This window comes from Talpa occidentalis, unplaced genomic scaffold, assembly GCF_014898055.3.
Source record: "Talpa occidentalis isolate TD23 unplaced genomic scaffold, MPIMG_talOcc4v2.1 talOcc4.15, whole genome shotgun sequence".
Lineage (NCBI taxonomy): Eukaryota > Metazoa > Chordata > Mammalia > Eulipotyphla > Talpidae > Talpa > Talpa occidentalis.
Genome location: NW_023601543.1, coordinates 71,483,355 through 71,495,727, shown reverse-complemented (window position 1 = coordinate 71,495,727; position 12,373 = coordinate 71,483,355). Strand labels below are relative to the sequence as shown.

The 12,373-nt window shown below is 43.6% G+C and overlaps 1 protein-coding gene across 1 annotated transcript; it reads left to right on the top strand.

Moving 5' to 3' along the window:
* Positions 1-2,845: 2,845 nt before the first annotated feature.
* On the top strand, positions 2,846-4,554 carry LOC119246766 (melanoma-associated antigen B2-like). Its single transcript, XM_037513106.1, is given in 3 exon segments — positions 2,846-2,954; positions 3,399-4,444; positions 4,447-4,554. Coding segments are annotated over 3 exon segments (1,197 nt in total). The 5' UTR covers positions 2,846-2,883; the 3' UTR covers positions 4,527-4,554.
* The last annotated feature ends 7,819 nt before the right edge of the window (positions 4,555-12,373 follow it).

Below are 12,373 nucleotides of genomic sequence, written 5' to 3'. Positions count from 1 at the left end.
TTTCTAGGCAATAAATCTCACAAAGCTGCAATCAAAGTGTCAGATAACTGTGTTATCATCCAGAGCTCAGGAACTCCTTGCAATCTCATGCAGGTTTTGGCAGAATTTAGTTACTTGAAGTTGAAGGACTGAGGTGCGCCTTTCCCAGCTAGCTATAGCTGAGATGTCACTCTCAGGCCTCACTATGTAATCCCTTCCATCTTCAAAGTCAGCAATGGAGACTCTCCCTCACATTGAATGGCGCTCACTCTTTGAACAACTATTGCCAAGGAAAAGCCCTGTCCCACTTAAGGGCTCATCTGATTAGGTCTGATCCATGGAGGATAATCTTATCTTGAGGACAACTGATTTGGGACCTTAATTACACCCACAAAATGCCTTCATAGCAGCCCCTACCGGAGGTGTTTGACCAGTTAATTGGGAGAAGATGTGTGTCCCCAGGGGCCAGGAATCTAGGAGTCCATCTTGGATTTCTGCCTACAGCAGTGTGCCTGTGGTATTATGATTACATTTGTAATTAAAAGGTTTACCTTCTAAAGATACATAATAAGTGGTGTTATAGATGTTTGCTTCAAGGAATGGACTAGTGGGATGGGTATAGATGAAATAAGATTGGCCATGTGTTGCTATTGCTGAAGCTGAGAAATGAGTACATTGAGTGTTGATTATACTATTCTCTCTGCAAGTGCAAATGAATGAATTTGGTCTCATGCATTATTCCAAAGCAAAGAAAATGAAACAAAAGCTCCAAATGTTTTTTTATGAAACATAACATAAATATTTAAACCTGATAAAGTTAGCACCAAATTACTTAATTTATTATTATATTATTTAAGAATACTCTCAGTTCCAATACTACTTAAGAAAATGCCTGCAAAAAATCTCAAAATGTTACCTTATAGAACTTAACAATGTATCACAAAACTAAATAGGCATTTACCTTTGACTCAGTAACCACTTTTTAAGAAATTTACCCCTGAAGAGACGCTCACAGCAATATGAAAATACATATGACCACAAATATATTGATTGAATGATTATGGTGTATCCACATAATGGAGTATTGTACTATATAGCTTTAAACAAAAGAATGGGTATGATCTTTTTTTAATTTAATAATTCTTATTTAATTTTGTTTATTTTTTACATCACTGTTCGTTTTTAAACAATATTTGCTTCCCCCCACCCCCTCAGGTTGAGTCCCCACAGGGTATGATCTTTGTGAACTAATATGGGGTATGTTCTGGGGATAGGGTGAAGGAGGGAGAAAGAGAGAGGGGAGAGGGGGAGAAAGAAAAAGAGAGAGATGACCCCTTCCCCCTCCCCTTTGCAGACCCTAGCCCATCTCCTTTCTCTTTCCCCTTGTAGAAATACCCCTGCACTCTGCCAAAGAACAGGACAGCTGTCTTTCAGACATGAGTCTGCTGCCCTCCTCATTTGTCAACAAATTAAACCCCTTCTCTTTTCCTCAAGAAAAAAAGAGGGCCTCCCCTGGTGGCACAGGCGGTTGAGCACTGCTGTGAAGCTGTCTGCAGCCTCTGCAGCGCCCTGCCCCTTCGATCACTGCCACTCGGTGAGGATCCCACATGGTGCAGCAGACCTCTCCTGTCGTGCCCGCTGCTCCCCTCAGCAGTGTATTTCATCAGTCTGCCTGTTCTGTTCCCCTCTCTGTCTCTGGTGAGTCCTCTCACCCTCCCGGGCATCTGGCCTGTACCCTGCTTCTTGTATAAATAAATAAATCTTTTTAAAAAAAAAGAGAGAGAGAGATGAAATTGATGAAGATAAGCAGGGTTTGGACAAAAGAGCAGCTAGGAGAGAAGCTAGTCTTTGAGCCAAATATGAAACCATTATAAATGTGTGAGTTTTGGGGTAAGGTCAATGTTGCCATGCCCAGTACCTTCCCATACCATTAGGAGGAAGTTTGAGAAATCAGGGCTGGCAGGACTGCCATGGCCAATGAGGGGTCTGCGGCATGTCCTTGAAGCTCCTCCCACCACCCCACCACCCCAGGTCTGAGACAGATTCTTCACTTTGTGGTTAAAGAAGCAGTCAATCTTTTAACCAGTGGAGGGCCCAAAAGGGGCTCATGGGATCACAGGGTAGAATGTATTTGTGATCCTGCACCATATGGATAAAGTGGAGCTAGACATTTTCTTTTTCCTAATTTTAAATGGTGTTCCTTTCAATTACATTTTTTTTTTTTAGCTTCAGAATCTAAGTTTATGAAGGCCTTGGCTCGCACATTTATTGGAGCTTATCAGGTTGAAAAATAAAAATTATGTAGAACAAATTGAAAATCCTTGAATCATTTCTTGCCATTCAGAACAAGATATAACATGACACTGGAATATGCATCTTCATGAAAAAGGAAATTACTCCACAGTAAAGTCTGTGATCATGACATACAGGAAAACAAAGTAAAAACTAGTCAATTGGTTAGTTTTATTCCTTTGAGTCTTTCTCTGTAAAACTGAGGTATAGGTATGTGTGTGGGTTTAGCTTAGTCAAGAATGTAGGAGAAATTAAATCAATAAATTTGACTTGCAAGCTTGCTCTTTCATTGTCCAAACAATAATTTAACATCTGTTCTTTGGGAGCCTCCCACCTAGTACTGGGAATGCTATGAAAAATAGACTTAACACCTGCCTATAAAATTTTAGAGACTAAGAGCAACTCTCACATAAAATAGGTGGTGAGATACTCCCTAAGAGCTAAAGGACCAGTCAAAATAAGGGTGAAGAAGGAAGGAGGAAGTTTCCAGATGAGGAATCTAGTGTAAATATCCTGAGGCAAGGCATTTTGAGGCTTTGGGTCCTTTTAAGTAAGCCTGTAGGGGGGACTAAATGAGGCTGCAGAAACAGTGAACAGGAGCCAGACCCTTTGATGGTGGGTCTCAGAGTTGAGAGGCTTAAAGCTGAGAAAGAAAAACTTCCCTTAAAAGTAACTTTGGAATTGTGAGTAAATCAGACAAAATTTCCATCTGGGTCGGGTATGAGATGTGTCCTGTGCACCATCCGAGTGCAGGGGAGCACCATGCACAGACGAGATATTTCGTGCACCTTGGTCCAGGGAGTTTCTGAGAAATGAGGGGGATACTCTTTTGAGGTTGGAGCCATTGGGCTGGCACCCTACTGTGGGTTGCATTAAAAGGCCACTCAAATTCAGTTTCATTGCTTGTAATTACTCAAACTGGAAGGGAGGGATGTGGAGATTCAAGGTGATAGGGGCCTTAATATGAGAGCACAGGCCCCTTCAGTCGTTCTAACTTCACAGGATTCTCAGGCACAGGCTGACCTAGGGCAGGACCCTCACAGAAACCTGCAGGAAGGTTTCTGAAAATCCAAGGAGGCATCGCCCTGCTGAAGATGCTCACAACCCTCTCGTTCTCCCTCCTCCAGGTGCCCCCATCACCTACTCTGCCGCCCACACTGGTGCCTGCTATCCCTGACCAGGGTCCTCATGCCTCGCGGTCAGAAGAGTAAGCTCCGGGCCCGGGAGAAACGTCACCAGGCCCGGGAGGAGACTCAGGGTCTCAGTGATGCCCAGGCCCAGGCTGCCTCAGCAGAGGGGGAAGAGTTGCCTTCTTCTCCCTCCTCACCCCCTCCTAAATCTGAGGCTACTCCCCCCAGCTCCCCTGCTGCGGGCCCTCCCCAGGAGCCGGAGCAGACCCAGGGGGCTAGCTGCGCTGAGGCAGGGGCCTCGTGCCCGAGGTCCCAGGAAGGTGCCCGGGGCCAAGAGGAGGCGACTGCCCACATCTCTCGGCTCGCAGCCTCCACTCGGAAGACCCGCAAAGATCCTCTTACCAGGAAGGTAGGGATATTGATACAGTTCCTGCTGGAGAAGTATAAAGCGAAGGAGCCCATTTTGAAGGCAAATATGGTGAAGATGGTCAGCAAGAAGTACAAAGATCACTTCCCCGAGATCCTCAGGAGAGCCTCCGAGAACATGGAGCTGGCGTTCGGCCTGGAATTGAAGGAAGTCAAGCCCGGAGGTCACGCCTACACCCTGGTCAACAAGCTAGACCTCACCGACAATGGGAGTTTCAGAGGTAGCTGGGGGCTTCCGAAAAACGGGCTTCTGATGCCTCTCCTGGGTGTGATCTTCTTGAATGGCAACCGTGCCTCCGAGGAAGATGTCTGGGATTTCCTGAATATTTTGGGGATCCATGATGGGCAAACACATTTGATCTTCGGGGAGCCCAGGAAGCTCATCACCCAAGATATGGTGCAGCAGCAGTACCTGGAGTATCGGCGGATACTAGGCAGTGATCCTCCACGCTACGAGTTCCTGTGGGGTCCAAGAGCGCAAGCTGAAACCAGCAAGATGAGGATTCTGGAGTTTTTGGCCAAGGTCAATGGTACCATCCCTAGTGCCTTCCCACCCCATTATGAAGAGGCTTTGAGAGATGAAGAAGAGAGATTTAAAGCCAGAGCTGCAGCCAACCAGCCACAGCTTCCAAAGCAAGTGCACATTCCAGGGTCAAGAGAGGCCTCTCCTCCCGCTTCTCCTGCTTCTCCCACCTCTAAGGGAGGGCTGAGCAGATGAGGGGTCCACCCACAGTATCTTGAGGCTAAGGTGGAGCTGGAAATAGCATAATAGGTATCCTGATTGTGCTCATTTTATCCATTAGTATCTTTCAAATGTTGTTTCTTTTAATAGAATGCTTATTGAGATTCAAAACCAAGTTCCTAAACAATACAGATCACACTTTTATTGCTCTTTGTTAGGTTTAAGAGTCCGCATTTTGTTATTGTGTCATACAATTTGAAAATCCTTGAATCTTTTTTGTCTTCAGAATAAGATAACATGGCTTTGGAATGAGGATTTTCTTAGAAATATGAAACAACCACGTAAAAATGTAACTGTAGTTTTAAAATATAATAAAACTCTGTCAAATCTTGGTTTGCCTTATTTGCTTGTCTTTGTAGAATTCAAAGATCTGATTGTTCTCAATGTATTATTCAAGGATTAAATAGTATATTAAACAGTAAAAAAAAAAATGTCATTCTTTGCCCAATGTCTCATTTATCCATCATTAGTTGAGCATCTGCTCTTTGGAAGTTTCTGTGTTAATGGTGATGATGGCAAGACAAAGAAGACCCTAGAACTGCTGTAGATTTTTGGAGTCTGTGAGCAGTTACGACATGAGGAACCTGGTGTTATGATCTCTAACATGTAAAAGACAAGTTTAATAGTTAACTTTTTAAAAAGCTGTGCATATGAAGCAGTCTGCAGCCTCTTCAGCACGAGTTCAATCCCCGGCATGGCCAGAGATAAACCCTAATGGGGCAGCAGACCTCTCCTGTCTTGCCCGCTGCTCCCCTCTGTAGTGTATCTCAGTCAATCTGCCTGTTCTGTTCCCCACTCTGTCTCTGGTGAATCCTCTCACCCCCCGCATCTCTGGTCTGTACCCCAGCTCTTGTATGTATAAATAAATCTTTTAAAAAATTATTTTACAAAAAAAGCTGAGCAGATGGTAGCAGTGGGGAGGGGATGTTCAGATGAGAGCACTGAAGTATCATTTCCTGGAGGTTGGACTCTGGGGTTTGGGAAATGGCAAGTCCCTCTGGGGGAAGTCATTTTAAATGAGGCACATGATGGCCTAGATGAGGCTGTGGTAACCACGAGCAGGGGCCTCCAATTTGAGAGATGGTCTGGAATGAGAAAAAGCCCTGAACTGCTACTTTGGGATTGTGCATGAGCCAGAGGGGATCAGCACCTGGGGAAGGGACAAAAGAGTTCCTGGGCTGTTGCCCCAGGGCACAATCTGGGTGTTGTGCTCATAATGTCTCCAGGAAGTTTCTGAGAACTAGGTGTGATGGCCCTTGGGTGGTTTGCCACCCATCCACTGCGCTGGCACTCTGCCCTGGGCTTGGGGGGCCAGAGCGTGCTCCATGTACTAGGTTATCTTGAGTGTAATTTGGCAAAACTCCAAAGTAGGGCTTGATTTTGGTGGTAGTAAAAAGAAAATAAGGGTGTTTTTGTTGGGAGGACCAGGAGGGAGGCAATTACTGGTCCTTGACACAAAATCTACAAGCTTTGTGTTGAATCCTGGTGAAATTCCTCTTTCCACACTAAATATCATATTCTCTCATGGGGAAATTTTTCTTAGTGTTACTTGCTAATAGTATTTTGGCTGACTGGGTTTTCTTTGTCCCAGAGTACTGCATAGTCTGACATTTGGCTAAAGCAAACCAAGAAAACATGCCCAGGATGAGGGCAGCTTCTTCTTGTGTGAAAATAAGTGTAATAAAAACTGACATTCATTAAAGACCCTGTGATCGCCAATCACTGTGCCGGTCACTTTTCATGTGTTACATCCCTTCTAACAGTCTAACTAGACAGGGCTGGCAGATGAAGAACTTGCGGTATTGCCAAGTTCACACTCATGGGACAGTGTCAGAACTGGAAGTCGAACCTGGTCTGAATTCCTCCAGGGCCCACAGGATTCCACGCCTCCCTGCCTGAAACAGACCTTGTCTCTTAATTCATTTCACTTCTCACTAGTCCACAGTGTTTCTCAGGGAATAAGAAGAAGGATCCTGTGCCAAAGTGCTAAAAGCAGGCCTAAAGAAAGTGAAATTGGGCAGTGACACAATTTGGGGACTGTCTGGGGGCTTTATTTTCCCAGGCTCCTCCTGACCCTAGTTCAGGATTCTTGAAGGCCTGTCTCAGCCCTGGCGCCAGCAGGTATGTCCAGTCCCAGCACTTTCCTACTTGACAGTCCCCTTCTTGGGGGTCTTCTCCTGTCTACCTGTGCCCCTCCCCGTCCAAGCTGGATCCTGATCAAGGACGGCTCTTCCCTGTGCCTTGCTCCAGAGGCTGCACTCCGCTGCCAGTGGGACAGACAGTCATACCCCCACCTTCACTTACTTAGCACCCCAACACCCTGCAGTTTCCATAAGGGACCTGTGGACCTCTGCTAGCTATGGACATTTTCACATATTTGATCCCTTCAGACCATGAGTGTAGACACCTCCTTATTCCCCCGGATGCCTCCACTTCACTCAAAGTTTTTCACCAAGTCAGCAGGTAGGTAGACTGATCTGACATGGAATCTACTCAGTTGATGATCCTGAGGCTATAGAGACCATTTTGGAAACATTGGTGATATTTGCAGTAGGATTTCAGTGAAGTATCTTATCTGCCCACCCACTCCATGCACTGATGAGTGAACTTAACTAAGTGGTCATGAATCAAAGCCTCCCTCCTATATGGCAGATGAGAAGGACCAGGAAATGATTGTAAACAAACATCTACTGAGGCCTTTTTCCTAAAAACCCACCTTGAAGTCCTTCTTGTAGGTGTTAAATTGTTTCTTGGCAGACATTCTAGCTTCGAATAAAAAAAATATATAATTCACCAGCCCACAACTGATTTTTTTTTTTTTGTCTGTACCTGCCCGAGGGAAAATGCTCCTTTTTTCAGTGTGCTTTAGTCGCACCTGTTCAGATGTTTTTAGTCAAGTGTCCAGTAACTATGACTTTCACCTTATCCCAAAAGGTAGGAGAAAATTCTCAGCCAACAGATGGTACAGGTTACAGCAAATGGCAGTGCAGAAAAGAGCTACTGAGTAACGAAGGCGAGCCCTCCCTGCTGAGATTTGCAGGGCCCTTTTTAAAATTAGAGGTGATCCTATGTTTGAAAATATCTGTCACCTTGTATGCCCCCTTCCTAATCCACTTGTAGTTAACAACAGTCACGAAACTAATCCCTGACCTGATGTGTTGGTAAAAGTATGTCTGTCACAAGAGTCAGTGTGCCCCCTCTATGATTTCTCTCCACTCAGTAGCATCCATGGAGCCCCCATGTAGAGATGTGAAGCTCCATGATGGAAACAGCCTGAAGATCTGGGTACCTGAGAGCAGGGAGCCCCTGGCAATTCACATCAGCCTGTATATGCACAAGAAATAAACTTTTTGGTTGTATGAAGCCATTCAAATTTTAGCTTTTCTCTGTTGCAACAGTTAGCAGTTACTTTAGCTGTGTATTACAAAACTATCCATTCTGTTGTTGGGCTTGTTTAAATATTTTAATAGCAAAGCTATAGTAGTGCATGTATTCTTGATATAAAAAATTCGAACACAGATAAATCAAATCTCTCCCCTTGTAACATTCCTCACCCATCAGCCCTTTTCAAAAGTAACCATAAGATAATCTCTAATGAGAAAAAATATTCTCAAACAGGATGGTTGCTTCAGAGGATTGCTAAAATTAATTCAACATAATTGGCTGTAATGGCAACTTTAAATATGGATTAACTATATATTAGCAGATTTCTTTTTTAAACCATTTAATAAATAGGCCAAAATTTCATAAACAAGATACAATGAGTATTTCTAACATTCATTTCATAAGAAAGACAATATATAAAAGTAAAACAAAATGTACTTTATAAAGTATAATTAAAATGTGAGCATTCATATATGTGTGAATCTATTTTATAAAGTTAATTCTGAAAAATTAAAAAAAAAAGTAACCATAAGAAACAGTGTGGTGTATGCCTATTTAAAGCTGATTTGAAGCTTCTTCACCCATATATGTGCTGTCAAAATACATGTACTGAATCTGTAACATACAGGGGCAACAATGTCCATATTGTTCTGTGACTTGCTCATGTAACTTCATGAAGTGAATATGGGACATTTCTTTTTTTTTAATTTTAATTTAATTTTTTTAATTTTTAAAATTTTTTAAATTTTTAATTATTTGTAATTTTAATTTTTAATTTAAAGATTTATTTTTTATTTATACAATAGCTGGGGTACAGGCCAGAGGCACGGGAGGGTTCGAGAGGATTCACCAGAGGCAGAGTGGGGAACAGAACAAACAGACGGACCGAAAGCACTGCTGAGGGGAGCAGCGGGCGAGTCAGGAGAGGTCTGTTGCGCCATGTGGAAATCTCCCTGGCTGGCCGGGAATTGAACCGGTGCTGCAGAGGCTGTGGACAGCTTCACAGCACTGTGCTCAACCGCTGCGCCACCGGGGAGGCCCAAATATGGGACATTTCTGTGACAGCATATGCAAGACCCCCTCCCTTTTTAAAAACTGCCGGGGCCAATAGACTTGCAGTGGCCAGCTCTGTCTTTCTTCATTTCTCCCTGCACTAGCACATAACCTACAGTGGTATCTGTAATGTCATTCTTGCCCCACCCCAGACGCCCCCACGAGAGTCATCTTGGTACACACAAATGAAATTGCTGCTCTCATGTTCAGAACGAGTAACTGTAAAACACGACAATATGTATATTCCTTTGCATGTCCCATAAGGCCACTCTGGTCCTGGCACTCCCCTCCTTTCCACAGTTCTTAACCCCACACCATCTGGTCATCATGAAATACTTACCATTCACTAAACAATTGCAAGAGAAAATTCTGCACTTGGAAGATCATACTGCCAGTGTATAAAAATGTCAGTTGCTACTGAAAATAAATGCTTGGTGAAATAATAACTGTAAAAGACCTTAGTCATGGCAATATTATTTTCTAGCTTACTGGGCTCTGCTAGCATAATTAATTAATTTAGGTAACATTGTTTGAACAACTTGGCCTCTGAGCTATTTCTGAGACTCTGACAAAATACTTTCCTTATGTGTCCTTTGCTTTCTTTCTATAAATGTTTTTTCTCATGTAGTTTTTATTCTATTTCTATTATCTTGCATAATCTATACTTAGGTTATTGTCCTGAAAGTCTCAATGCAGATGACCTGTTAAATTAGAACAAATTCAAAGGAAATGAAAATAGATATTTCTATCCTCACATAAGAATGAATGTATCTCCCTTTTGGCAGAAAACACCCCAAACAACATCGATAGCCAACTATCTATTAGGGCATTTATAGGGATGGAAATAAACTGGTATGAGGCTTAGCATGCTAGAGAGGAAGGTACATCTGTTTGTGAGATAGTCTGCCTAGGATCTGTCTACCTGCTTTGACACTTTCATTTCATAGTTTGGCGGCCCTTACTACATACCAGTCAATACCAAGAAGAACAAAACATGCATGTTCTTATCACCCAATGGGAAAGCTGAGTATGGCGGAAACTGTGATTTGCCAATATATATTTTCTCTACTTTGTGCACATAGGAAAATCATCTATCGCTTCTCCCTTAGAAGTTAGATTTTGCCTTCTGACTTGCTTTGTTCAAGTGAAATTTGGGCTGCTCATTCCTATTCCTTCCATTTCCTCTCAAACCTCCACCTTGGCTTCCCCATATCTCAGGGCCCAGGTATTTTGCCTGCTCCAACAGGCACAGACTTACTGGGTATAGTCCCACCTGCACTTCTCCTCAAGCCAGTTAAGAACATGGATGTGAGAGTTGGATCACCCAGGGTTCAATTATGGGAACAGAACTATTGGTAATGAGGTAGGGTCAAAGATTTATTACGGGGGCCTCCCCTGTGGCACACCCGGTTGAGCACAGCACTGTGAAGCTGTCCACAACCTCTGCAGTGTGGGGTCTATCTGGGCCGGCCAGTGAGAATCCCACATAGCGCAAACCTCTCCTGCAAACCTCTCCTGTCGCGCCCCCTGCTCCCCTCAGCAGTGTATTTCGGTCCTTCTGCCTGTTCTGCTCCCCGCTCTGTCTCTGGTGAATCCTCTCACCCTCCTGCGCCTCTGGCCTGTACCCCAGCTCTTGTATAAAAATAAATCTTTTTTTAAAAAAGATTTATTACAGGGATTTGACTTGATGTAACTGTCATGCTTTGTTCAACTGTCTTATTTGTATTAGAACTGTGCTTGGAGTCACATGACAGGGGTGCATGAAGGAAATATTGATATAAATTAGGGGAGAGCAGAAAAGCAGAACCTACAAGGAACAATACAAATCCTGCATCTGTCTCTCATAAGAACCCACAGAGCCTCTTCCTTTTTCAAGCCTCCAAACTCACTGGCAGGAGGACCTGCAGGAGGAGGCTCCTGCCATCACTCAGCACTGGCATCTAGCTCCGGGTCTGGAGAAACAGAAGGAAGAGTTCCAGCGAAAGTGAGAAAAGCTCTAGGCCTGTTGGCTGCCGATGTCAGCAAATGAACCAGCACATCTGCACAGACGTGGGTGAGATGCAGCAGGAATCAATCATGGACCTTCCAGAGTAAATATAAATATGCCTACTGTTTCACTTCAGCCTTCCAATCATAGATTGTTCTTGTAACCCATGTTAACTGAGAACCTACAGGGAAGGGAATCCTGGGAAATGTAATTTAGCTTAGCCAAGTCGACCATGTATTACAAAGCCAGTACAGTATGTTTTGGGCAAATGTACTGAAGGATTTGATTTAGTGTGCGTTCTTTATCAACCTGCCTCTACTGCAGGATTTTTTGATGGCGACCATTATAATTTCCCTATTCCATCATAAAACTGCAATATTAAAGAAATGTTAAAGAAAATTCTCAATGGACCAAACACAGAATTTTTAGTCGAAATGATTCACGGCAGTGAAAACTTCTATAGAGAAAGACAAGTTCTGGGGTCTCCCTGGTGGCCTAGGGATGAAGTCTGAGCACTATCACCTCTACAGCCTGAGTTTAATCCCCAGCCAGGGAGCTAACCACATGGTGCAGCAGACCTCTCCTTTCTCACCCACTGCACCCCTCAGCAGTGTATTTCAGTCACCTGCCTGTTCTGCTCCCCACTCTGTCTCTGGTGAATCCTCTCACCCCTGTCCCTCTGGACAACACCCCAGAACTTCTATTAAAAAAAAAGAATAAGGGCCTCCCTTGGTGGCGCAGGCAGTTGAGCACAGCGCTATGAAGCTGTACTCAGCCTCTGCGGTGCCGGTTCAATCCTGGCCAGCCGGGGAGAAACCCACATGATGCGGCAGACCTCTCCCGTCGTGCCTGCTGCTCCCCTCAGCAGTGTATTTCGTCAGTCTGACTGTTCTGTTCCCTGCTCTGTCTCTGGTGAATCATCTCACCCTCCCGCGCATCTGGCCTGTACCCCAGTTCTTGTACAAATAAATAAATCTTAAAAAAAAGAACAAGACAAGTTCCTATTCTTCAAAAAATTAACAACATACTCATTCTCCCTTATTTGTTTTCCCCCAAAGTTTATGTACCTTTTGAAAATTAGTCATGGCTGTGGATTTGAAGTCTGGTGGCAATTCACATAATAGTGAAAATAGAATGGATCAGCCTATCAGAGACTGCATTATGGAGCTATTTTGTATTATGGTACTATCTTGGTGAATTTGGGGATTCATTTTCATGAACTTTACATGGTGGGTTGGAAGTTCCTTGAGATCTTTTCCAATTATCCCATTCTAATTTTGTGCCCTAGAACTTATATTTCTTGAGCATATATTCTTCCATAATATCAGAATTCTACTTAGAGAATCTTTTTTTAAAGATTTATTTATTTATGCATACAAG